The sequence below is a fragment of the Sebastes fasciatus genome, chromosome 8 (genome assembly GCF_043250625.1).
Source record: "Sebastes fasciatus isolate fSebFas1 chromosome 8, fSebFas1.pri, whole genome shotgun sequence".
NCBI lineage: Eukaryota > Metazoa > Chordata > Actinopteri > Perciformes > Sebastidae > Sebastes > Sebastes fasciatus.
The window spans coordinates 23459952-23487484 of record NC_133802.1 but is presented as its reverse complement, the minus strand read 5'-3'; the positions used below and the strand labels follow the sequence as shown (position 1 = coordinate 23487484).

Here is a 27533-nt window from a genome sequence, read left to right as displayed (position 1 = left end):
TTATGGGATGTAGCACTCTGGCCTTTTAAAGTTTAAACTTCGGCTTCGATGGCGCTTGAATGTATCTTTCATTGCAGGCCTTTTCTAAAACTCCTGGATAAATCAAAACATTGATTTCATGGACGCTGCCTTTATCCAGTAAGTGACAGTGTGACGAATCTGTGGTTATCAGTTAGTTTACCTCCTCTCACTGTATTGTCATAGGAGTAAATATTAGTTAAACATTCATCAACATGTGACAGACAAGGCTTCGACTGCTGCCTTGAAGAAACACGTGTGCGGTTACCACAGGGCTGCAGACTGTAATGTCATGGAAAACATCCCTTATTGATCAATAGAGCATATCAGTAGTAGGGCTGAGACGATACACCTATCTCCCGATTCGATACTATCAAAATACTTGGGTGGTGATTCGATATGTATTGCGATTTTTAAGTATTGCGATTAGATATTACGATTTATCGCAATTTTTGTTAACATTTTTAACTCTAGACCATGGGAAAAAGTTGAATCATACACTTCGAGAGACTTTTACTTATACAAATATCTAAATTGATACAGTAAATATATTTGATTTTGTATGTAATCAGAGATGTCCTGAAGTCAAATATATCAGTAATTGTCAGGAATTATTCATTACATTTTTTCCAGCAACCCCAAAATCAAAGAGTAAAGACATTTCCCTCACAAATTAGTGGTATTATCTTTTTAATTTGTAAGGGACATGTAAGGTGTTTTATACTTTCCATATATGTATTTTGTATATACTGTACCATTTGTTAACATCTTATTTTGAAAACCGGACGTAGTCACACACGTATACTTCCGCTAACTTCGCCAAGTCCGTCGCTAGCTCTCCCCGTCAGCTCTGTTCTCTTTATACATCCATGGTCAGCTCCATCTGAGTCGTGTCTAGAAGGGAACCTGCAAATTTCAAAATCTGATCTGAGATCTGAAAAAACTGTTTACTGGTTCCCTTCTAGACGCTACCCTCCATTGGGGCCATTTGAATGCATTTAAGATAAATGTCAGTATATGGGTGCTCTACAGTTGTGGCGTCAGCTGTATTTAACCACAGAGGTGCGAGTGACGGTCGTCTTGACCGCACGTTACGATACAATAACATTTCCTGTCCATGACAAAGTTAGCACCCAGCTTTAGCCACCATGTCTAGGTCTGCGTTTCCTGGCAATGTGTGAAACCCGAAGTGTTTCCATACTTTACTGTATGTGTAGTGTAATACATAGGTGAATCGATTTTTGTTTTTCCCACCCTTAATCAGTAGTGGCATGTGTTTTGTCTCTGATTGAATGGACCTTGGTGTGATTCTGCACGTGTAAATTCCAGTGTGCCTGTGCGTGAGGGGAACTGTCCAGTGGGCTATTATTAAAGACAGAATGGATTTTCTGTATGTTTGCCAAGTCAAAATCTTTTCCATCCCCTTCCTTCATTCGCTCTTTAACTTGTTATCCGTCTGCCTTACTTTAGAAAGCACCTTGCCGGGAGCCGCGCCTTATAAGCCAATGTTTGGACTCCTTTTAACTTCACCGCCAAGAGGTTCCCTGCTTAAATAAATGTCGAGTGAGGCTCGTCTCTGAGAGCCAAAAGTCTGGAGGAAGAATGGTCAGGAGACATCCGTGGAAGATACTCTTAAGTCCAGCTTAGTGGGTATAAAGAGAGCGGCAGTGTGCTAATGAAGAGGAGCTTCTGCTGCTCTCTTTACACCCCATTACTGTTTGGAGAGGGAAGTGTCAGAGCGGCCGTGGGTCGGTGCTGGATTTGCAGGCCTGGGTGATATAAGTGCAGCAACAGACACAACAAGCTTCAAAGAGCTGCCAGTCCAAAAGGAGTCACACACACACATGCATAGCTCACACACAAGATTTATTCAAAAGCCTCTGTGAATGCTTCTGCCTCTAATCTCCAGACCGTGTGGTGACTAAGCATAACTTGGCATTAACACACAAGCGTTGTTCATCATGTTTCCCCACACTTTAGTCTCACCTTTTCAGAGCTATCGGGCTGTTGTATTGAGCTATCATTCAAGATGTAGCCAGCCTATTGTTGTTCAGCTCTAATAATTCTCACCCCAAACGCACCTTACCTGCTGATATTTTGGGGCTTTCGCAAGGTTTCAATAGACGCTGCTCTTGCATTGGCACGGCATTTGCAAATAAATGTGTATTCATGCTATCGCTGCACTATTGTGTGTATTCCTGTTCGACAAAAACACACAAAATCCTGAATGTGAGACCTCCTAAGCTGCGTTCAAGCGCACTGTATGTTTGTTGCCAAGCTATCAAAATCAATTTGATGGGAATGACTTGGGTTGAAATCTGAGCGCGCTCACATGGGAGGCTGAATTGGCTGAATGTAAATTGAGTGCATTGCTAAGAAGCGTGGTCCTGGGAACTGCAGGTGGCCCTGTATCTCAGACAGGCCACTTTAACTAAGTTATCTGTCTCACTCTGATCAGAGCCATCTGTTTGGGATTAATACGATCAGGTTGTATCAGGGGCCCTTCAAGACTGGAGTGTCAGGTCGCCATTGGTGGTCTATAACATTACAACGAAGGGCTTATTCAACCCGGTCTCACTCCCTACTCATCAGATACCATCGAATGGGCAGCACCCCTCGGCATCAGAAACCAACGCACGGAGACACCCTTTAGCGACAGTATTTTATGAATCAGTCTTTCAACTAACTCCAATCTAAACCAATCTGTGGCGTTTTTCGAGGGTCAGCGCAAATGACGTAGTATTAATAACTTGAGAGTCCACTAATGGCGGACGGGAGGGGTGGTCGATGGGTCAAACAAACACAAGACTTTCAACCAAGAGACCGGGGTTCACGTCCCGTGTGAAACTAAAAGTAACGCTGACTTATTTTGTCAGTCACGTGTTGCTAGTCACGTGAGTCGTTAAAATCGTCAATCCAGTCAGTCACGTGTCGTTAGTCATGTGACTCGTCGGTATCGTCAGTCCTGTGAGTCATGTGTCGCTAGTCACGTGAGTTGTTATTATCGTCAGTCCCATGAGTCGATAGTCACATGAGTCGTTAGTATCGTCAGCCCCGTGAGTCACATGTCGCTAGCCACAGTAACGCAAGGGGGGTACCCTGTACGACCGAGGGGCACTGACCGAGCCGCGATATTTGACGAGTTGGGAGTGAGGATGTGTTGGCTTATCAGGAAGACATTGATTTACGAACACAACAGGCTGATCACTAATTGAGCGGCGGCGCAGTGTTGCACTTAGAGAACAATAGCTCAGCCGGTCATGTAAAGAACAAGAGTGGATATTCCTTGTAGGTCCTCACACCTGATCTTCAATAGCCTGACGATGAGGCGTCTCACACCTCTCGACTGCTTTGATCTGAATCTTTGAAAGTCGGCATCAACCATTCTCTGTCATCCTGCATCAAGGAGTTCAGGAAAAACTTTTTTCCTGAAAACCTGTTTGAAGGAAGCCGGCTGCATCCATATCCCTCAGAAATAAAAAATGAGGATACATTTTGGATGCTCTGTTGTTAGTTCTTGAATAATGCCGTTGCTCTCTGCCTGCATCAGCTACATCAGGGATTGGTTATTTACCCAAATACATCAAAAGCATATTTGCTTCTGCACCTGCGAACCATCAGTGTGTTTATTTTTGCTTACTGCTGTGCTTCTAATCTAGTTCGGCCATTTGTTTTCGGATGGAATAGGAAGCCTCCAACGACTCCCTCTCTGAATAAACAGTGGAACTTGCCGGCCACTGTCCTGTGGTGACGGTGTTGTGTTTCAAGCACAGGTTGTTAGATTGTCTCCGTCTTGTTGCGACAACAAAAAGGCGAGTTCTTGTGTTTGCAGTGTAAACCTCATCTCAGGCATCATGAAGCCTGCCATCGCTCTACAAGTTTACTTTAGTCTACTTTCGTTTCAATCAATGTGTAGTTAGTAGTTTTTTACTCCTCCTCATTTTTAAAGGACATGAAAATATGCGGTGTATGCATGTATACTGATAATCATCCTCTATCTGCGATTCTCCATCTCTCCTCCGCCGTCTGCCTCTTAAACACGACCCACAAACACGCACACAAACACACACTGGTTTGGCCACATACCAGCCATGGCTCAGAAGGTGCTGGTACTGGTGATGACATTTATGTCCTCCAGTTTAGTCATAATGTTGTTATTAAGACTGATTGAAATTCAGCTATTTATGTGTGTGCTTTGCCTGCATGTCTTTTTCTCATTATTGATGATATCATCTTCAGAGGAAGCACTCTGCGCTCTGGTCACGGGTCAAGTGACTTTCCCAGGCTGGAGTGTGTTTCTGAACATGGAGAGGACGTGCGCGCGTGTGTGCGCGCGTGTGCGCGTGTGTGCGTGTGTGCGTGTGTGTGTGTGTGTGCGGAGAGGAAGTCCTGATGTTCAGTTTTGGGGTGGTGGACTAGCAAGAAGAGAAATCACTAACAGACTCACTACACACACACATCCAAAAACACACAGGGACACAGAAAGCGGTTGCGACAGCACAGAGGAATGTTTTTAAGGTCAATGACCCCACAAAGCTAACTGTACACTGTATCTAAACTTTCATTTACTCAAGCCACAGATAATACTGCTTTACAGTTGGTCCCTCTGCATTCTTTTAGCGACTCATTGTTCAACCAGCATAACGGCTGCTTCTGTTTCTGCTATCTGTCTCAAGTTGTACATTCAAATACGAAAATGTCTCTGTCGCATCATAGATTGTATATAAGAAGTGGCCGTAGTCACCATGACGTCACCCATTGGTTTGTTGACTGCCATTTTGAAGCTTTGAGTTCAGCATTTTGGCTGTTGCCATCTTGGTTTTTGCAACCAGAAGAAATACGAGAGGGTGGAGCTAGGCACAACGCTGAATAAGACATTTTTAGGCAAAATGTTACAATTAACTTTCATGAACTAAAAACACACTGTGAAAGGGTTAAAGTTGTAAGACCAAAAACACGGACAACTCCCAGACTGGACAACGCCGTGGTAGCGACCTGTCAATCACAAGGTAGCCACGCCCTAAAGCATACCCTGCTTTATGGTCTATTTGACTCTAAATGGGACCATAATTTACTGAATGAACATCATGCTGTATTGAAGAAGACTTGAAACTAGTGATTGAGAACATAAAGTCGTGTTTACAATGTTTACTGAGGTAATAAATCAAGTGAGAAGTAGGGTCACGCCCCCTGCTGGCTATTAGATAAAAAGCAAGTTTAAGGCACTTCAGCATTGGCTTCACTTTTCAGAACCGGAGGTTGCCCACTGCTTTATGCTACTTGAAATATCTCCATTTTGACAAGAAAACGCTGTTTTGCAGGCTCACATCATCATCGTTTAACGTCAGATCTTTACACGCTGCATTATTCTGCCTGTTTTTTCCCTTTTGAGTGGATTCCATATACACAATACAAAAGACAATATAAACTTTCAGCTCTAGTAGAACAAAAACCGGAGTGACACGTGTCCTCAGTCATGCATCACATTGAACCCTCTGGGCTTCCTATCTGCCGCTCAGAGCGCGACGTGAGCAGAATGTCCTCTCGCAGAGCGACTACGAGGCCACGCTCATCATCTCTAACCAGATCACATCTAATGGCACCTCAGACGTTTGAGGAATTTCTTCTCCTTGCAGTAAACCCTATGACACAGAGGGTTAAATTTTGTTCATTGACCTCACCCAGGTCAGGCAGAGTTCGCTGTATTCCTGTGATGGGAACATGCATTTCACTCTCTCTCTATGTGTTTTCAGATTAGCGCCAACGTGCTGATCTTCCTGTGCACTAACATGATTGGGATCTGTACCCACTACCCTGCTGAGGTCTCCCAGAGACAAGCCTTCCAGGAGACGAGAGGATATATCCAGGCCAGACTCTACCTGCAGAGGGAAAACCAGCAGCAGGTATGTACACACACACACGCATTTCAAGCAAATCAGTGAGGGAGGCAGTCGTGCCCGCGTCCTGTAGGAAAACTAAACACAAATGCAAAAGAGCAACAAATGGGTGTCTCCATTTTCCAGTCTAATTTTTTTGTCTCAGTTTTTGAGGTCAACAATATGCTCTGAAGTATAACACACATCTCCACTCCTCGCTGTTTGACTAACACGTTCCCACGCAGATGCCAACGAGGCAGGGTGACTCATTGAACATTCTTAACAGTAGAAACTGATGAAAATGAATGGGCTCTCTCTCTGTCTTTCTTTCTTTCATTTCTCTATCTCTCTGTCTATTCTCTCTCTCCCTCTCTCTCTCTCTCACTCTCTCTCTCTCACAGGAGCGCCTACTGCTGTCAGTGCTGCCAAGGCACGTTGCCATGGAGATGAAGGCTGATATCAATGCCAAGAAGGAAGATATGATGTTCCACAAGATCTACATCCAAAAACACGACAATGTCAGGTAAATACAGATAGATACACATTCATGCTGACTAACACACACTCAGGAGGATGTTGGAGAGCGCGTCTACTTTGCTATCAGTGCGAGCACCAGTGACCTCACTCCGCTGACTGATGTGTCAGTTACCGAGTCACTCCAACAGCTATTTCCCTGACAGCATGTATTATGCATGTTGTTGTTTATTGACACTGACAGCACCGGCTGCAGTAACGATATTGACTGAGGCACACTGCTGTGCTTTCTGTAGCAAACGATAGGAGGCAGACCTCAAGTTTTCTGGCCCCCCGTCTCAGCCCTCGCCACTGGATTACCCCTCCCGAGTGGGAATAACTCTGTACTAAAAGGTGATAGAAACTCTCCATCCATTGGCCTACTGTTGAGCCCAGCCGGTGCTGTTCAGGCTGCGGTGGGGACGGCGGTAGGGGACAATGAAACGAGGTCGCAGCAGCGATCTCCTGTTAGAGGTGACCCAAATAGGTGCAGGTGATGCAGTTAGTGGAATAAGCTGTTGCAGCGCCGCTGCTCTACTAAGGTGCAAACTTACATGAGTAATCCATTATCCAAGTTTAAAACCTGCTCTCTTTGTCCCCAAAATGATGCGCAGGTCATTTTGTAAAAAGCTCCAACACCAGACAACAACTAAATTTAAGTTATTAATATTTTCCAATCCTGTTGTTTACATCAGTAATGCTTGCCTGTATTTGGTTTATATTATGGTCAGTACTAGGGCTTTCATGATATTAGATATTCACTACACGATAATCGTGGCCAAAAGAATTCACAAAGATGATATTATCGCGATATCTATAGAAAATTGGAGAAATAAAAAAAAAAAAATGTTATCAGTCAATTTCATATTTAGATTTGTTAATTGGGCATTTTTTCCCTTTTTGGCAAATGAATTACACTTCACATACAAGTGTAGGGAGGTGGATAGAGAGTCTGTAACCATAACTGTACAAAAGTATGATTTAGGAGGTGCTACCCTCCAAATGCTTATCTATATATTATCTATTAGTTAAAGCCATTTATGATGGGTGTGACTTCCTGTAATTATCATGGTCAAAAGATTACCAATTTGGCCTTTAAAGGGTCAGTTCACCCAAACTACAGAATTTTTTTTCCACTTTACTCCAAGTAATATCTGGTCATGCAGGAAGTTCTGGTTGTATTTGCCCAGATTATGTCTCTTCTATCTTTTGCTGCCACCCAGTTACCTTGCACGGCAGCTGGATTCTCTGTAATTCTGTGTAACAAACCATCTGGCGGATCAGGGTAGCCACCCAGTACAATGGAGGTGAATTGATTATTTTGTTTGGGGTGCTCATAATTGAATAATCACATTACAAATTCTACAGCAGCAATATAATTCTACATCTTTCTCCAGCAACAATTTACCGGTTCGCCCTGTATAATCTACAGATCACACTGTTTGTTTTCTTTGGGACTATTTTTACAGTAGATAGTAGTTCCAGTGAAAACAAAAACTGCCTGCCCAAAATAACCACTGCATGTCTGGATAACACTAGTAGTTAGTGAGAAAATATGTTTGAATGTTGTTTGTAATTGTGTGAACTGACCCTTTAAAGATAATCTATTGCATCATGGCTCTCAGCCGTGGTCAGGGTGGGAGATGCTGACAGACTCTGGGCCGCTGTAATTAAGGGCTAGTTCTCCCTGAGTGGACGACCTCACGGGACCAACAGCGCCATCTGTCGCCTACAACTGGAACTCAGAGTGTCGGTGGTGTTGTTTATCCTCGCCTTTCATTACTATCAAAAGTTAGCAATGAAAGGCATGCAGACAGGGGGGACGGGCTGGAGGAGGTGACCTACATTGGCCTAGATGATGAGAGCCAGAGCTGAACAAATGTGTGCCTCTCTCCCTCCCCTGCTCACATGGCAGCTGGACAGTGAGGAGGGAGGGAGGGAGGCGCTAGACCATGCTAACTAACTCCATACTTTATTGATTGATCTCATTCTCTGTCTCCTTTGTCTTTCTTTTCCTCTCTGATGACCCTCAACCTCTGCCTCACTACCTACCTACCACCATCACCTCTCCTGCAGCATCCTGTTTGCAGACATCGAGGGCTTCACCAGCCTGGCGTCTCAATGCACGGCCCAGGAGCTGGTCATGACGCTGAACGAGCTGTTCGCCCGCTTTGACAAGCTGGCCTCGGTGAGCGCTGACAACCTGCCGCCGCCATTTTCACAGCAGAACTTTGAGCCACTGTTGCTTATGTAACCGTACAGTCTGTTGCCTTCACTGTTAGTATGACAAAGCCAACATGATGGACTTGTTGAGGGGGAGTTACTTAAGCATTGTGTAAACCATCAATAAGACTACGCTGAGACTGATGAGTCATCTATGTATAAAAAGCTCCATATTTGACATGCTTTGTATTAGCTGTAATTAAAGGCCTAATATTTTACGTGTGTGTCCTTTCCATGCAGGAGAACCACTGCCTGCGTATTAAAATCCTCGGGGACTGTTACTACTGTGTGTCGGGGCTGCCTGAGCCCCGAGCTGACCACGCCCACTGCTGCGTGGAGATGGGAGTAGACATGATAGAGGCCATCTCGTGAGTCAAACACACACATACTGAAACACAAAGATCCACACACTCAAAACACACACACCCTAAAGTCATAGAGTAATATTCCAGTGAAGGTTGAAGGTCCCCTATTGTAAAAAGTGAGATTTTCATGTATTTTTTATTATAAAGTAGGTTTAAGTGCTATGTAGATACTGTGAAAGTATAGAAACGCTCAATTTAATAGATAAATACACACAGCCCGTAATCAGAAACTGTGCCTTTAAATGAGCCATCAGGATTTCTGTACAGTTGTGACATCACAACTCTACAATATATAGACCATTTCACAGTTTTAAACGTAAATATTCGAAATGTGTCCCCCCAATATAGTTTTTAAATTAGTTCTCACACATTGTCGTTTTGGTCACATGAGGTTGGCACGGGTTACCATGGTTACATGTCTCCAACCGGCAAAGAGGCTCTCAGGAAGTCGACGACGTAAATTATTGTGCGTCCGAAAAGATACATACTACTGTTTGTTCACACAAAAGTATGTTGAACGATAGTACACATATTGGGTATGTAGTGCATAGCATGCAATTTCGGATGCAGCTTATTTCCAATTGCAGTGTATGTGACTGACATCAGCTGACAGGAAGTAAACATGGACCCAAGCTGTTGCCTAGCAACTGAATTCCGTTGAAATGCACTAAAACAGAGCCTTTCAGACAGAGGTTAAATTCAGGAATATTTAGGCAGACAGTATGAGGAAAATAAAAGGTTTTCTGAACATTACAGCATTTAAACATGTTCTAGTAGAAACATGAAATACTAAAATACATAAAATGGGACCTTTAAGTTTAGATTTCCTGCTTTGTTTATGTCGCACAGGGAGCAGAAGAAATGTGTGAACCTGAAGGTGACACTAGTTTTTTGACAATAGCGTGCATGTGTGTGTGTGTGCATCTGCAGGCTGGTGAGAGAGGTGACGGGCGTTAATGTGAACATGCGGGTGGGCATCCACAGCGGGCGCGTTCACTGCGGGGTGCTGGGCCTGCGCAAGTGGCAGTTTGACGTCTGGTCCAATGACGTGACGCTCGCCAACCAAATGGAAGCCGGGGGGAAGGCCGGGTAAGTCCCTCCTACTCCACCTGCTACCGCTCTGACGTATTCTCCCATAGCCAGTTTTGTTTCTTACACACTCTGTGTTTGTGTGTGTGTGTGTAGGCGTATCCACATCACCAAAGCCACATTACAGTATCTGAACGGGGACTACGAGGTGGAGCCGGGATTCGGAGGAGAGAGGAACGCTTACGTGAAGGAGAACGACATTGAAACCTTCTTGGTGCTGGGCTGCAGCGAGAAGAGGGTTAGTTAGTTCACAGTCACACACACACGTCCTTGATTACCTGCTTGACCTCTTAAGAGCTTCACACTAGTGCCATATTTCACACAAGCAATATAATGGCTTGTCACCTGCTGACATAGCAGACCTTGTTTGTAAAAGGGTTTCTTCACTTCCAGAAAGAGGAGAAAGCCTTGATGGCCAAGATGCAGCGAGCACGTGCAAATTCTGCCGATGGATTGATGCCACGCTGGGTGCCCGACAGATCCTTCTCCAGAACCAAGGAGTCCAAAGTCTTCAGGCAGATGGTGAGAGATACGGCAGGGAGCACTTAGCTGAGCACATGGCACATGTTCCACTTGTCTATATCGGATTTCCTGTGTCATCCTTTCCACTCTGAAGTCAAATCATAAACTAATTATGTCCTCAAAGTCGCTGTTAATATTAGATTTTTCTCTTATATGGTCATTCAAGGGTCCCGAGGCCTGTTGTTAGGGCAGGATTCTTTCCAACTTTCTATCAATATACTTTATACTAACTTCCTTTTTCTCATAGAATCTCTGAAATAGGGCTGGGCGATATGGAGAAAGTAAAAAAATCACAATATTTTTGACCAAATAAGGATATTGAGACGATATTGTAGGTTTGGTCATTGGTGCGTTTACAAAATATCTGCAAAATGAGATTTTTGATAACTTATCAGTCATTTGGATTTGATTACTAAGTGGGTAAAGTCAAATAATAGAACAGTCTGGTGAGTTCACAAAATGACTTCACTTTACTGTAATGCAGCCTTTAAAACCAGGAAAAGACACTTATGCCATATTACCATATCCAAAATCTAAAACGATATGTAGTCTCATATCTCAATATACCAACTCTGAAAACAGAAACAATTCTTTTTTGTCACGCATGGCTCTATGCATGCCGCTGTCTGTCTGAAATATGGTTCAGACATTCGTGTCCCCCAAAGGATGAACTGTAATAACTTTGGTGATCCGGTAGGATTTCCTCCAGCATCAAGTCAAAGTTTTACTTTGTCCAGTACTTTGATTTACAACCAAATACTTTGTACTAATACTAACAACATTGTCCTCAACCTCAGCTGCACTTTGTGTTTAGTGCTTATGTTACGCCAAACTATTTTATGGTATTACTTGCAGGTAATGTTCCTTAGCTCATCTGTTAGATTAGTGATTCCCAAAGACCCAAAGACCCACTGGTGGGTCACAGGAGATTTTATTAGGGTTGCCAAATAAACTTTTATTCAACATTTATATCTGCAGTACACCTTTGTGCCACCTGAAAGTTCGTATTATTCTGATTATTGTAGCCTACTTATAACATTGAATCTAATATGGAAGGCTAGCATACAATCTGTTTGATTTACTGATGAGAGGAAAAAAAACGAGGACCTGTAAACTCTGCCTAAATGCATTTGTTTGGTCTCATTTATAAAGTTTTTAACATGTGTATATGTCTTCAATAACACAAGCATAAAACGAAGTTGTGATTTATCAAACGTATATCTCTTCGAAATGGCTGATTTAATTTAAGGTAAAAGTTAAAATAGTCAGGAATGTTCATTTACGCACAAATTCGTTCTTCTTACGATTTATAGATAAGGATTATTGTGAATTGGGTCGCGATGGTTTATGTTTTTTACAGTGTTAGATAACTGTACAGAATACCCCAGGAGTCAAAGATACGCTTCTATGAAACTTCATGTAGCGTTCTTCTCAACATTACAACCACAACTCTTCTTTGATTTTAACTCTTCCTTCAATTTCTCAACTACAGCCACAATATTATTTCCCATTTACTGTCTTACTCTAATTAGCATGCTAACACACTAAACTAAGATGGTGAACATAGTAAACATTATACTGCTTTAGTAGGGGTGGAGGAAAAAATCGATACAGCATAGTGTCGCCATATTTTGCGTGGCAATATTTTAACGAGAAGAGGACGTCAAGTATCGATCTTATATTATATAAAATATGAACCAGTTAACATTTTGACAATCCTTCAGAGGTCTTCACAGTCTTTCAGAAGCTGTAGCGGGCTCGGTCTTAAAGTTAGAGTGAAGATACTGGCATCATATGAAACTCCAAACCTAAGGAATCCATTGGTACCAACCATGTCATTAACTTTTCGGGAAGGTCACTAAATAACGCTCCAAATTTACGCAAAACATTTGTGTGAGAAAAACTGGCATGGCCATTTTTCAAAGCGGTCCCTTGACCTCTGACCTCAAGATATGTGAATGAAAACTGTGATGAACAAAGTCAAAACTGTATCTTATTAGATAAAACAGATGTTGACAAACTGCATAATTTGCAGTCGAAAAAAAGGTAATAAATCCCAATATATCTTAATGCAATACGCAGCATATGGCAAAATGTTTAAAATCGCAATAAGATCGTATCACGACTTACTGTAAGTGATAATATCGTGTCATGGGGCTTCTGGTGATTCCCACCCCGACTGTTTGACATCAGCATGTTTGGCATTATTATCGTTAGTCACTGTTCTCCTCATAAAGCTGACAGCTTGGCGGTAGAATCTAAATGCTGTACTTTATAAATATGATTGTGAGTGCCTGAAGGTGCCAAACGTGTACTGAACTTTATGTATGGTGATGCCTAAAGGAGACAACGGGAACGTGAGAAGAGGTATTGATCTGTTCCCGTCAGACAAACAGGAGTAACAACAGGCCTCCCAGGGATTCCCAGTGCATCATTTACTACTGAAGCTAATCTGATGAGGCTGCAGCTGCACATATTTCTCTTTCTCACTCTCTCTCATTTCCTCCCTCTCTTTATGCCACAAATCTCATTTCCTTGTCTTTCCTACATTTTTTTCCCCTCTCCTCCTCCTTTTGTCCTCTCCATCTCAGAGGGTTTGAGCCCTGGGGGCAAAGAGGGTGTAATTTGAAGCCTCCGAGCATTAATTAAAACATCAGTCTGGCTCTCAGGGATTAGCTGTGCAGATGTCTGAGTCTCCGTCTATTTGTCAGTTGTACTGTGGCTACACGGTAATCTCTCGCTTTCTCTTTTCCTGCACTTGCTCTGCTTTTTGGTCTCGTTTTAACGCACTGTTTTTGTTTTTTCTCAGGGCATCGATGAAGCGTCCAGCAAAGACAAGTGAGTGTTTTGGCCCCAGTTTTTGTTATTAGGGTGGCTTTCGTTATTAGCGGTTGACTGGCAGACAGTCACTGTAACTTTAGAGCCCGCTGTTGGTTTTATACAGTCAGATCCAACCCAGCACTAATACCATATTAGCTCTGAGTCATCCTGCCTGTCACAGCATAGACCAACACACACAGATACAAACACACTGTGACCTATTGTTCCATCTACCTCACAGCCGCTGCGCTCAGGAGGCCCTGAACCCTGAGGATGAGGTGGATGAGTTTCTTGGACGAGCCATCGACGCACGCAGCATCGACCAGCTGAGGAAGGATCACGTCAAGAAATTCCTGCTCACCTTTCAGACCGTCGACCTCGAGAAAAAGGTTGGAGTTGGTTTGAAATTCACTATAATTCTCTGTCAAATAAGCTCTTTAATTGAGCTTCAAGGAAACTTATTTCTCGTTGACTTTCCATTTTCAGTACTCCAAAAAGGTTGATGATCGTTTTGGGGGATACGTGGCCTGCACACTCCTTGTTTTCTGTTGCATCTGTTTCATTCAGATCATCATTTTCCCAAAGTAAGTAGCTCCTTCCGATAAGTTGCCTTTCCCAGTTTCCCAGTTACACAGAAATGTGGACAGGAAATGTGGCCTTGATCAGTTTAGTTTAGTTAATTAGAGTTATACGTCCTAATGAGCCTGTTTTCGTCTCCTCTGCAGAACAACACTTATGCTCGGCCTTTACATCAGCATCTTCATCATCCTCGCCAACATCCTCTTCGTCTGTGCCATCTACTCCTGCATCAAAGTGAGAAACAAAGGCCTTCTCCACTCACATGATTTCTCTTGCAGATATCTTGAGATAAGAGTCATTATCATATGTCTTCAGCCAGCATCACTAATGGTATTAACTCTCTCTTATCTGATCTTATTCAAGCTCTTCCCAGCTTTCCTGCAGACTGCAACCAAGAAAATAGTCCAGTCTCGTGCAAACAGCACGCTGGTGGGCGTCTTAACCATCCTCCTCCTCTTCATTTCCTCCTTTGCTAACATGGTAGGGACCGAAGCTCTTCATTTTCTCATTTTTGTATCATGTAACTGATTCAAGTCGTCCCCCACAATGAAATCAGGGACGAGGCTACTCATCTGCCTCAGGTGCATTTTGTCTGTCCTTCCATTAATCACTTCATCTCAGATGATCACATTTTAAAAAAGAGATTTGAAGAAATTCTGCGTCATGCTGGCATTTTAAAATCAGACCAGTTTGGCTAAGGGGGGCGCTATAATTAGGGGTTATGCTGTAATTAATCATAATCCGTCACTGTGGCAGATGGGGGAGCAGAAATATGTCTATTTTTAACCATCAACTTTTTTTTTTTAAATCATGTTTACCGACATTATATATCTCTATTTAGCATTGTGTTTGTATATGCTTGGATTAAAACATTAATTAATACTATCATCTAGAGCTGCAACAATTAATTTATTAGTTGTCAAAGATTAAATTAATTAAAACTATTTTGATAATTGATTAATCGGTTTGAGTAATTGTTTTAAGAAAAAAAAGTCATAATTCTCTGATTCCAGCTTCTTAAATGTGAATATTTTCTGGTTTCTTTACTCCTCTATGACAGTAAACTGAATATCTTTGAGTTGTGGATAAAACAAGACATTTGAGGCCGTCATCTTGGGCTTTGGGAAACACTGATCGACATTTTCCCCCATTTTCTGACATTTTATCGACCAAACAACTAATCAATTCATCAAGAAAATAAACAATGAAAATATGACTTCGTTGCAGCCCTACTAGCACCACTATATATAAACCAAATTACAAATGTCATGGCCAAGAAGTGTTAAACGTCATGGAAAGATTAAAATCAGTTTATCAAGACTGTAACCTCATGCATCATCAACATCAAATGTGCTTTTTAAAATATAGTACATGAAAACTGTCACCCACAGAAGCTATGCTGTGGCTATGGTTTAGCATTAAGATGATGTACTGTATGTACTGTACCTGTTTTGCATTGTAAATCTTGTGAAGATATTAGGTATTTGATTGTGGCTCTGTAGCTTTTTGTTCCACGTTTAGGACTGGCTGCCTGAAGGTTGTTTCAGCCTGTGACTAGTTGGCTCCAACATTAAGCTAACCAATTTAGATTTCATAATATTTAGCAGCTTGCTCGCTCAGTTCAGCAGCTGCTTTCTCTATTACTGCTGAGCATTAATCAGTCTGCTCATTTTTTGGACTCTTTTTTGACTATTATTGTATGATGCAGAACCTTAAGTTAACAGAAATGATGAATATTCTAGGATAAAAACACCTGATTACAGTGTTTACTGACTAATGATAGACCAAACATGGGCTGTTTGGTAGATACATCGGCATGGCTAATATTATTAGAAGATTAAAGATATTTGATGCAATCTGAAAACACAGTTATTGACATAGTTTGTTCACCAGAAAGCACACCATTTATCAAATATAAAATGTCCCACTCAGTACATATCTTGGTCAATATTCGGACCAATAACAAAGTGATCGTCCTCAAAAATGTTATGTGTAAATAAACTGATTTTCTTTTTTTTGTGATCAAATTGTATTGGTTTTAAAGATATGCATTTGAAATTATGAACAAAAAAATTACATGATTAAAAACAATAGAGTAATTGAAAGAACAAAAATATATATAATAAAAATATATTAAAATAATAATACATTAATGAAATAAAAATAATTCAATTATTACTAATAATAAATAAATAATAAATCATTATCAGATTTTCTTTAAACTCTCACATAGCTATCAGCTTCATAAACCCAGTACGATGGGGACAAAATAAAGTATTGACTTTCTGTTTTCAGCGTTACATTTGCGTGAGTGTCTCTCTTGCTATTTCACCTTTACTGGCTGACGGTTAAATGACAGACTGTGTCGTCCTTTTCCCGCCAGTTCACCTGCAGCAGAGAGAATCTGCGGGAATGTGTGGCCAACGAGCAGAACACATCTGTGGTGAATCTTACTCTCTGCCTGCTGCACAACCTGACCAAGACAGCAGAGGACGGTTTGACTCTTTGTTCCAGCCAGGACATGCCCTGCCATTTCCCCGAGGTCAGTACCATAACATTTTAAAGTGTGTGTGTATCATCTGAGTGTTCATACAAGTGCCTATGTGCCTGTGTGTGTTTTTCTGTGTGCATGAAAGGTATTTTTGAATATTCACCTAACCTTCCTCCTCCTCCTCCTCCTCCTCTTCCCTCGCTGTCTCCTCTCCGCTGCAGTATTTCTGCTACAGTGTGCTGCTGACCCTGCTGGCCTGCTCCGTGTTCCTCCACATCAGCAGCATAGGGAAGCTGGCTCTGATGCTGCTCATCCAGGTCACTTTCCTCCTGCTGGTGGAGTGGCCTCAGGTGGCCCTGTTTGACAATGCACACCTGCTGGCCATTGCCAGCACCCTGTGAGTCCCCTGCTAGGAACACACACACATGTACAAACACATACGGTACGCTCGCTCTTTCCCAATTTTCCGCCTGAATAGTTCAGCTCCTGTGACACAACACTGAGGTTTATGTTGGACATGGCCTACTTAAATACGATAAGGTTTAGATTTGTAAAAGACCTACTTTCTCATGTTCTCATTTTTTTAATATGTTCTCATTTTTTTCCACAGGAAAGCACCACCTGTGAATTATTCCCAGTAAGTTCTGTTCTTTTGTTTTGTGCTGCCTAATTTCAGTGACTCACGTGGTTTGTAGACATGACTTTCTCTTGTCTTTTCTAGGCCTGGTTTCAATGAAACTGAAGAACAGTGGTGAGTAGCTTTCACTTGATGTATGTTTTAGTGCAGGTCTATTCAATTTGCGGCCCGTGGGCAGAATCCAGCCCTTTAACAACCTCAAACATGCCCTTTGATTGTTTATAAAGATGAAAAAAGTTTTTTTGTTTTTTTTAAACTAATAATTTCTTCCAATAAGAGAGCTTATTCCCGTTCATCAACGTTACCACTCGAGCTTTTGACGCTGTTACGGACTGTTAAATGCAATATCATTGTGTATTTTATTTAAATAACCTGCTAACATTCTAAGTTTATGGGTGTTTAAATTGTTTGACAATTAGAAGACCATCAATTTTTAGAAGGCTAATTAGCCCATTCATTAGTTATGTCTTGTTAACCACAGAAATACTTATTTTGTTAAAAAAAAATTGTTTAAGCAGAGAGAGTTTAGGAGAGTCAAACTGAAAAAAAGACATTAAATGCAACATTGTGTTTATTAAACAATAATCTACTAAGATTTAAAAGGTTTATTGTACATTCAAATTCCTAGCTTTGCAGATCAGATAGGAAATGTAAATGTCCGGCCCGTTGGCACTTCACTGTTTTTCATATGTGGCCCTTGTAAAAAAGTAATTGAATAGGCCTGTTGTAGTGTGTGTCAGGTTGCATACATTTTATCCTGATGCATGACGCTCATTCATGACTCTTGTCGACTCCTCTTTTCCTCCTCAGCCTGGACGGGCCCAAGGTATCCTTTAAGGTCATGACCCCTGTAATCCTGACGGTGTTTGTTCTGGCTCTCTACTTGCACGGCCAGCAGGTGGAGTCCACCGCACGCCTTGACTTCCTCTGGAAGCTGCAGGTAAATGAAACAGTTTCATGTGTATAACAGAAACGAAACTCAACCTGTTATTTTTTTCACAGCAGACATTTTGACTTGTCATAGCAGGAAAAGCACAGGGTCAATAATAGGGCTGCACAATTAATCACAATTGTATCAAAATCGCAATATGGCCTACTTTAATTTTCAAATCGCAGGAGGTGCAATATTTGTTAAAGGTGAAATGTGTGTCAAAATACCATTTTAAATTGGATATTGTGGTGCTGGCCTACACATGATAATATACAGACTTAAAAAAACTTTTTTGTTTGGTACAGATCCCGGTAAAAAATCACACCATTATCATTTTATTATGTTTTTCAATGAAATGAGAATAATGTTGTAAAATGTATCATTCCCTCTAATATCGCAAAGTCAGTCAAAATAATTGCAGTTGGATAATTTTTTTTTAGATCATGCAGCCCTAGTTAGTATTAAGATTAAGGATGACTCCGTTCTATTCAAGTGTCCCAGTAAGCCATGACAGTGTGGCAGTGAGCCAGCAGGCACAACACCAGGACCCTGAAACTGAAGCAGCTAAAAGGCCCATAGCAACACCTGTGAGAACTTAAGGAATCCAGTCACATGACAACGAGACTAAGCAACCTCATCTCTCCCCGTCCCTCCTCAGGCCACAGAAGAGAAGGAGGAGATGGAGGAGCTGCAGGCGTACAACCGGCGCCTGCTCCACAACATCCTGCCCAAGGACGTAGCCGCCCACTTCCTTGCGCGGGAGCGTCGAAATGACGAGTTGTACTACCAGTCGTGTGAGTGCGTCGCCGTCATGTTTGCCTCCATCAGCAACTTCTCCGAGTTTTACGTGGAGCTGGAGGCCAACAACGAGGGAGTGGAGTGTCTCAGGCTGCTCAACGAGATCATCGCCGATTTTGACGAGGTGAGAAGAGAGGAAAATGAAATGTTAAAAAAACAAATGTATTGGATAAGGTCTGTAAGATGTGGCAATTATATATTTGTTATATGCTGCAACTTTTCCTGGTTGTCTGTGTTGTTCTGCCACTTTAACAAGCTTGTGTCTCTAGATCATCAGTGAGGACAAGTTCCGTCAGCTGGAGAAAATTAAGACCATCGGCTCCACCTACATGGCAGCCTCCGGCCTCAACGACTCCACCTACGACAGAGAGGGCCGCTCACACATCCTGGCTCTGGCCGACTACGCCATGAGGCTTAGGGAGCAGATGAAATACATCAACGAGCACTCCTTCAACAACTTCCAGATGAAGATAGGTAAGCACGGGAGGTAGTAGAAAAATCCTTTTCCCGGTCAAAGAAGAACTAGAGTTATCTGCTTCCTTAGAAACGGCATTATAATTGAGGTAATGTGGTGTAAGTATGATGTAACACGATCAGGCGATTTGTTCTCAGGGTTGAACATGGGGCCAGTGGTAGCAGGGGTGATTGGAGCCAGGAAACCCCAGTATGATATCTGGGGGAACACAGTCAATGTGGCCAGCCGCATGGACAGCACAGGAGTACCAGACTGCATCCAGGTACTAAACTCTTCTCAGTACAACCTCAACAGTGTGTAACTTTATGTTCACAAGAAGCAGTTGTAGTTGTTGTTGTTAAGTGAATGCAGCCAGTGCAGAATACCAATCCAGTTACGAAATTAGTCACTGTGCTGTTGTCATTAGTCATTCCAACATCACAGTTATGTTTATTCATACTGAAAAATGTCCACACTGCAGACATCTTTCTTCTAACCGAGAGATGTTTATCTCTCCAAGGCACGTTCATTTGAAAGTATTCTTTGTGGTATCTGAAAGGGACAAAGCCTATACTCACTAAAAAGTCTCATAGCAGATACCAGTTCTACAGATACAATCAGTGCACAGTCCTTCAGCTTAAAGGGATAGTTGTTTTGAAGTGGGGTTGTATGAGTTACTTATCCGTAAGTCAGTGTATTACCTACAGTAGATGACGGTCGGCACGCTCCCAGTTTGGAGAAACAGACAGGAGTTACTGCATGAAAGCAAAGTAATGAACTGCTGTGGACGGGGCCAGCAGCAAAACGTATTTTAGCCACCTATAATAAAGCCAATATCAGTTTAAGTGCAAGCTATATTTAGAATATTTTTGTCATGAGACAGCTATAAAATATTTTTTTCCGATGGGGAACTGAAGCTGTTATCTATGCAACCAGACTCTATTGTAAAAAACATTAATTTTACATCGCAGAAAACGGGAGTTGCTGGTCTACCGCTGACTTGATCAGTTAGGTTGTTTGTGTTATTGTGTGACTTTGGTTAGTTTGGATTCACCAAAGTCATACAATAGCACAAACAAACTAACCAATCAAGGCAAAGGTAGACCAGACCGTGTTCTGCTACGTAAAATTAATGTTTTTTTGTATGGAGTCTGGTGGCTTTGGCGAGAGCATCGATGGATACAACGGCTTCAGTTTCCCGTCGGAAAGGACTGTCTCACAGCAAGATAAACCGGCAAAAATATTCTAAGTATAGCTCACACTTAAACTGATTTTTTTAGGTGGTTCTGTGCGTTAACTTCTGTCTGCTTCTCCAAACTGACTGACCGTTATCTACTGTAGCTAATTCACTGACTATGGATAAGTACCTCATACAACCCCTTTTCAAAACACTCAAACTATCCCTTTAAGGATTAAAGTTCAGACATCTGCTCTACAGAAGTGCCCTTGAGCAAAAATCCCTGTCAGCACCAGACATGCTGTTCTCTAATGTCCTTCTAGAGGAGGGCAGAAAGCTAAATTTGAATTCCCTGCATTTTTCTATCCTTAAAGTCTGAAAGAGGGAAATCCTAACCACTGTAAACAGCCACTGCGTGTTCCTCAGAGGAGCTGTGTCAGTTAGGTGTTATTTATTATCTCATTCATGGATATATAGTTGATGTTAACACTCATTTTTAATGTGTGAAGAACACCAGCCTAGCTAAGAGCTGTGGTGAGGTTGTTTTTTTGTTGCCCTAAATCGAATCAATAAACTGGCTGCTACAAAGATTACAGTCAGAACAATGCTGCCATCTGTTGAACAGTATGAGTTACTGCACATAAAAATGCCTTCTTCACAACACATTCACAACACTGGAATGCACTGTCAGTATATAAATAGTAGGGCTGCAACTAATGATTATTCCCATCGTTAATGAATCTGTTGATTTATTTTTTTTCATTTAATTGATTCATTGTTTAGTCAATGAAATGTCAGAAAAATAAAAAATAAATGCTCATCTTGTTTTATTCAACCAACAGTCCAAATTTTTTTTATAAACACAGAGAAGCAGCAAATATTTTCTGGTCTCTTTACTCCTCTATGACAGTAAACTGAATATCTTTGGGTTGTGGACAAAACAAGACATTTGAGGACGTCGTCTTGGGCTTTGGGAAATACTGATCAACATTTTTCACCATTTTCTGACATTTTATCGACCAAACAACTAATCGATTAATCGAAAAACTAATCAACAGATTAGTTAATAATGAAAATAATCGTTAGTTGCAGCCTTAATTATATTTTCTGTAAATTTTAGTCTCCAACATAAAGGTTTCAGAACTTTCTCAACAATGCCAGGAATAAGATTCTGATGGGAAAAAGCTTTCACTTATCAAAGATGATCAAAGATTAATTTATTTATTTGGCCTAAAATTAGTCCCAGTTGAATATATTATGTCTTGAAAACACTGAAATTACTAATACTTATTATCTATCTATCATTCCTTCATCACAGTCCCTTTAGGGAGATAATTCAATGTGAAACTGGGACTGACAGTGTTTCTCTTGGGAAGGCTTGAGTGTCTCATGTTCTGGGTGTCAAATGTCCGTGTCCTTTCTTAGGTGACCACAGACTTATACCACGTGCTGGTCAACAACGGGTACCAGCTGGACTGTCGAGGTGTTGTCAAGGTGAAGGGGAAGGGCGAGATGACCACTTACTTCCTCACCAGCGGTCCCCCGGGCAGTTAACAACAGGCAGGCTGACCGACCGCAGCGTGACTCCCACTGCACTGACGAGGCGGAGACTGCAGAGAGACTGAGTGGTCAGCTCGGCGATGAGCACCGGAGCGCGGTGCGAACACACTGGGGGACAGAGGACGGCCAGCAGAGACGAGCTGGGCCTGTCCGTATGTTGTCACGTACTCTGATGCACACACGTAGAGGACGTTGCTCATGTCTGAAGGCTTTTTTCCCCCCAAGCTGCTCGAGAGATCACGAAGCCCAGTTGCCTTAGGACGGAAGTGGCTATGCTTGTGTTTATGAGCAATAGTACAAGTATTTCATCTGGTTATTTATTTTCGTGAGGATGGATTTTTGTGATGACCTTGTACAAAAAAGAATATATATATACAGTATATGTATACAAAAAAAACTATGTTACTTAAAAGAAAATATGCAAGGACAACATGAAGGATGAAAACGACCAAAGAACAAATGTTTGATATGAAACACACGCTAATGATTCTGTTCAAAAGAACAGTAATTTATTCATCTTTTGACAGCAAAGGCCACGGTAACGTCACTGTTGTTGATAGGGACGATCACTTTTTTTTTTTTTGTTGTGGACTTATTCATGAAGGAGAACACTCACACATACACACATGCACACAGAGAGAAAACACTCACTCAATAACCTTGGCTTGGACTTCTGTGTTTCTTATCAGGGCCTTCTTTGTTTCTTCTAGCCACAGTCTGGACACAAGGCTGTTTGTGGTTCACTGAAAGAAATGTACGACTGATTACTCGCTCCCTGCAATGTATTTTTGGTTCAAGCCAAAAACAAGAAGTATGACATGAAGGAGGAACAGTTGCATTAGTGTCCCGGTACTGAAGAGACGTTTTATATAAGTGTGTGTGTGAGTACCGTATGTATGGGTGTGTGTGCGTGCGTGCGTGCGTGTGTGTGTGAAGAGCACACATAGCTGAATGCTGATCTTTATCTATAAAGGGGCATACTGTAACTTTTCACTGTGAGGTTTTTATGATACTGTATGACGATGCTTTCTTGCCAAACTGGTTGCTGCAAGGCATGTTTTATATTATTCCTCGGAGTTGCGTGTCCATTCCTGATTTCTCGTGTCAAAATTTGAAAGACAAAATTACGTCTACCGCGCCTTCTACCGGACTGTGATTTTGACTGATTTCATTCCAACCCAAATAAGCAAAAGCCTACAAAAACATTTGGATTGTGTTACAACGTGAACTGGTTTCAGGATTAACTGTATGCAGGAATTCTCTGCTCACAAGTATTGCCTTGAGATTATGCAGTTCCAAGGTCTGCGTACTTCAACAGTATTTGACCCCATCTGGTTGTATTTGGCACATGGAGGCTTGTTACCCCCCAAAATTAGTCTATATGAATGTATGTAATAATTAGTCCACAGTGAATCTACTACTGAAGAAAACCACTCTTTACATTGCCTTTGGGACTGAGGAAGGACTAGAGAAAATTGATTTTACATCACGTTTGCTGAAAAGTGAAGGTGTATTTTACATTTAGAGTTGATGTGCTCACTTTTCTGTCTGAGCCAAAACAAAGGCTGCCTTCATAGGCTACAAAAAAGATCCTCACTTTCGCTCATCCCCCCTCTGTCCTTAAAATGAAAAGGTCAACTAAACACTGTTGCATTTTCCTTTAAAAAGTGGCCAAGTTTAAGAAATAGTGCAATGATTGATTTGGTTAATTTCCTCCTTGGATAAGAAAACAATAAATGGCTGTTTTTGCATTGATTGTGTTTATTTGGTTTATTATTTAAAATGACAGTAAAAAATAATTTTACAAAAGAGAACTAGGGCACCACCTACCTTCAATTTGTTCTTATTAAGATGTGTTGATGGGAATAAATAATTTCATGTTTTATGATTATTGCTGTTTTAGAAAAGGTCAGTGAATATTACAGACTAGAGGTAGACCGATTATTCGGTTTGGCTGATTAATCCGTGTTGATGGGGCGTTTTACAAACTACCGTTATCGACGTTATTGGCTCTGATAGTGGCCGATGGCTGCACAGCCTCCACCAGTCACGCAAGGACGTACATCACCGTTTCGCATGGAGGCTCCATACACAAAGTTAAGGTCGAGGGGGAGAAAAAAAGTTCTCTCTCGACTACATATAACGCAACACTATCAGCTCTTTGTCCCAGATACAAGACACACAGACAGGGTGGAAAAGAAATGATTCAATACTTCCCAATTTGGCGTTCTCTCTTCCAGATAATCCAGCCACGTAACTATCCATTCATGAAATGAAGGATCCTTCTTATCCCAGGAATATGCACGAACATTAATGTTTTGTAAGAAAGGCATTTAATAATACGGTATAACGGGACGCGCAACAGAAGTAACCTTGGTCAGTCAGACTGTAAGCCACAGAACTGCATATCGCCCTTCGCAAATAAATAGAAAATTTTCCAATGATGTAATCCACCAAATCACACTTCAGGATATTCTCTTACAAATCATTCAATTTGGAGTGACAAAAAACTGATTTATTAAAAACGGTGTGTAACTGGATATCAGCTCTTTCCAGTCGACCTATATTACAGACATCAGACACTTCTCCCCCAACAATGGAAAGCAAAACTTTCACACAAGTTTATTTCACATCACAGCTTTAATCTGCTTATTTGTTTGGGTTTTTAATTTAGCTCTCATGTCAATCAGCAGCCTGCAATCAAGATTTCTCCCTGTGACAGTAACCCGAGAGACACCTCCTTCTCCTTTTCTGAATATATCAGTCTAGAGTTTCAAGAGGGTGATACAGGAGAGAGTATTTAATTGCGTGCACATGAATAATGAATTTCTGTTGAGGTAATGGCAATGTTCACTCACAGCACTCTATGCTGAACATTAATTAAGCGACATAAATTCCTCCTAATCCCCGATGAAAAAGCACTAATGTTACTATAATAGGCTCACGATACAGGGACTTGTAATGTGGCTGTAATACACACCAGTATACAAGTATCTGTAGGGGAGAACGGGGTTGGTCGACACACCTTTTACTTTCATTTAAATCCATTATAAGCCTGGAAGTGTTGGGTAGGAATGGAGTGACTTTACGCTCTTTAAGCTTGTTCCGTTCAAAAGATGTGGACGGTCAAATACGTCTTGTGCACTAAATGACAACCATCCCCATTGTGGGGTTGGTTCTCCCTATGTTATTTTTATTTTTTTTATAACTTTATTTTTAAAGATGTGAGCGACCATCGTGACATATAACCAAGGTAGACAGGAAGGAAAGACATTTTTAAAAAGGATAAAAGGACACGCAACAAAACTTAAAGAAAAAAACACTAAAAAGGTTACAGATATATCACAAAAAAATAATAAAAACTAACGTAAATATACCCTCCAAAACTCCTCATATGTTATTTTAATGGGGAAAAATGGAGGCCATCTTAAAAATGTATTTAACAAGTTTATTTTCATTGAAATGCAACAACCCAACACATCTCCTACATCGAGAGAACATAAACAGGAAAAATCATTCCTAAATCTGCATTTCTTTTTTTATCCTTATATAATAATACTTATCCTAATGTAGGAGTCACATGTCACAACCAACCCCCAAACAAATCATTACAAAGCTAACAACCACATGTTGTAGCCTAGCTAAGAAAAGACCTACTATAGCTCTCCTTTCATATGTTTAATAGTAATAGTTTTAGTATAAACCCATTGTGTAAAAGCCTGGAAGAGAAACACAGAAAAGCTGGATATTTACAGTTTGACATGAAAAACACTAAAAGTCTTCTCGCCTCAATCTCAAGGCTACGTTCCAAATCAAATACTTTTTCTTTTTACTTTTAGTACGTACTCCAGCTGCCCTCACAAAGTATGTACTGTTGCATGCAGTATGCATACATTGGGACATACTACTTCGTCATAACATTGTGCCTCGAACTTTGACCCTCTTGCTCATATATCCGCTGTGCAGAGGATTGTGGGTCAGAATAGCCAGAAAAGCATGCTGGCTTGCATACTGCAAAATGAGACCAGATGTAGTAGGACATTCTGGTATTTCTGGCATACTGCATTTGAAATACTATGTATTGGGACATACTAGATATTTTTCTGGCATACTAAATAGTCTGGTAGTGCGGGTACTGGAATGCACAGTTACTCCTGAAATGAACCTGTAGGTCAGTAGTTCCCAACCTCGGGGGGGCACCAAAGCCAGGATTTGTCTGCTCTGAGGTTGTCAAAATTAGATTTGCACATACAACTAAAATCATAATAACACCTTTATTGCTACTTACTTAAGTCTGTAAATAATAAAAATATATATTTTTTGCTACTTATTAGGCCACATTCTGTTTAATCCCTATATTTCTGCAGCGCTCCAGATAAAGTTGATTTGTAGAATTATATTTCAGCGGTGGCTGCATAAGATTGTTTCTGACTCCTGTGATCCAAACATTTTCAATAACCCAAAAGTAAAAAGTTAATGGAAAAAGATAGATGTAATCATTTAAAAACTTAGCATGTTTTTATATAACGAAATATCCATATTTGTTGACGTTTAGCTGACGAGTAATATTCATTAAAGAAAGTTGATTTAATAAAAATAGACTGTCATTAAATACACTGAAACACCTTATTCAGATTGAGGGTGTTGTTTGACAGTACCAACATTTTTTTAACAGCACCCTTTAAGTAGCGAAATCTGATAATATGACAACCAACCTCGTTCTCCCCTACATTATTTTAATAGGTTATATAATAATATTTTTACCAAAATGTATTTTTTGTTTGTTTGTCTGTTTCATTTTGGATTTTTTTTGGTTTTTTATGTTTATTTATATGTTGTTGTTAGCTGTTGTTTTTTTGTCATTTTAATTTGTTTGGGATTTTTTAATTTTTTATGTTATCTATTTTGCAGGGTTTTTTTGTCTTTTTAATTTGTTTTGGATTTTGTTTTTTAATTTTTTATGTTTATTTATTTTGTAGTTTTTTTGTCTTATTAATTTGTTTTGGATTGTTTAGTTTTTATGTTTATTTATTTATTTTGTAGTTTTTTTTGTCGTTTTAATTTGTTTTGGATTGTTTAGTTTTTATGTTTATTTATCTATTTGTGTAGTTTTTTTTGTCTTTTTAATTGGTTTTGTATTTTTCTTTTTAGTTTTTTTATGTTTATTTATTTTGTAGGTTTTTCTGTCTTTTTAATTTGTTTTGGATTTTTTTGTTTTTCTATGTTTATTTATTTTGCAGGGGTTTTCTTCTTTTTAATTTGCCTTGTTTTTTTTTGTTTTTTTATGTTTATTTATTCATTTTTGAGTTTTTTTTGTCTATTAATTTGTTTTTGATTTTTTTTTGATTTTTACGTTTATTTATTTATTTTCGAGTTTTTTTGTCTTTTTAATTTGTTTTGGATTTTTTTACATATATATATATTTATTTATTTTGTAAATTTTTGTCTTTTTATTTATTTATTTAGTTTTTTATGTTTAT

General features: G+C 40.5%; 1 protein-coding gene across 3 annotated transcripts in view; it reads left to right on the top strand.

The window, feature by feature from the left end:
- Positions 1–23808, top strand: part of LOC141772926 (adenylate cyclase type 6-like) — a 48146-nt gene extending 24338 nt beyond the window's left edge. For all 3 annotated transcript variants that reach the window (XM_074644460.1, XM_074644461.1, XM_074644459.1), the window contains 21 exons: positions 5772–5921; positions 6296–6417; positions 8484–8595; positions 8871–8998; positions 9926–10084; positions 10181–10322; positions 10478–10606; positions 13416–13444; positions 13668–13815; positions 13913–14010; positions 14152–14239; positions 14369–14485; positions 16389–16547; positions 16718–16893; positions 17107–17133; positions 17218–17247; positions 17944–18073; positions 18723–18986; positions 19132–19336; positions 19475–19599; positions 21919–23808. In XM_074644460.1, coding sequence (XP_074500561.1) covers positions 5772–5921; positions 6296–6417; positions 8484–8595; positions 8871–8998; positions 9926–10084; positions 10181–10322; positions 10478–10606; positions 13416–13444; positions 13668–13815; positions 13913–14010; positions 14152–14239; positions 14369–14485; positions 16389–16547; positions 16718–16893; positions 17107–17133; positions 17218–17247; positions 17944–18073; positions 18723–18986; positions 19132–19336; positions 19475–19599; positions 21919–22047 — 2667 coding nt within the window. In that variant the 3' untranslated portion in view covers positions 22048–23808. The remainder of the gene's footprint in view (positions 1–5771; positions 5922–6295; positions 6418–8483; positions 8596–8870; positions 8999–9925; positions 10085–10180; positions 10323–10477; positions 10607–13415; positions 13445–13667; positions 13816–13912; positions 14011–14151; positions 14240–14368; positions 14486–16388; positions 16548–16717; positions 16894–17106; positions 17134–17217; positions 17248–17943; positions 18074–18722; positions 18987–19131; positions 19337–19474; positions 19600–21918) is intronic.
- Positions 23809–27533: the final 3725 nt, after the last annotated feature.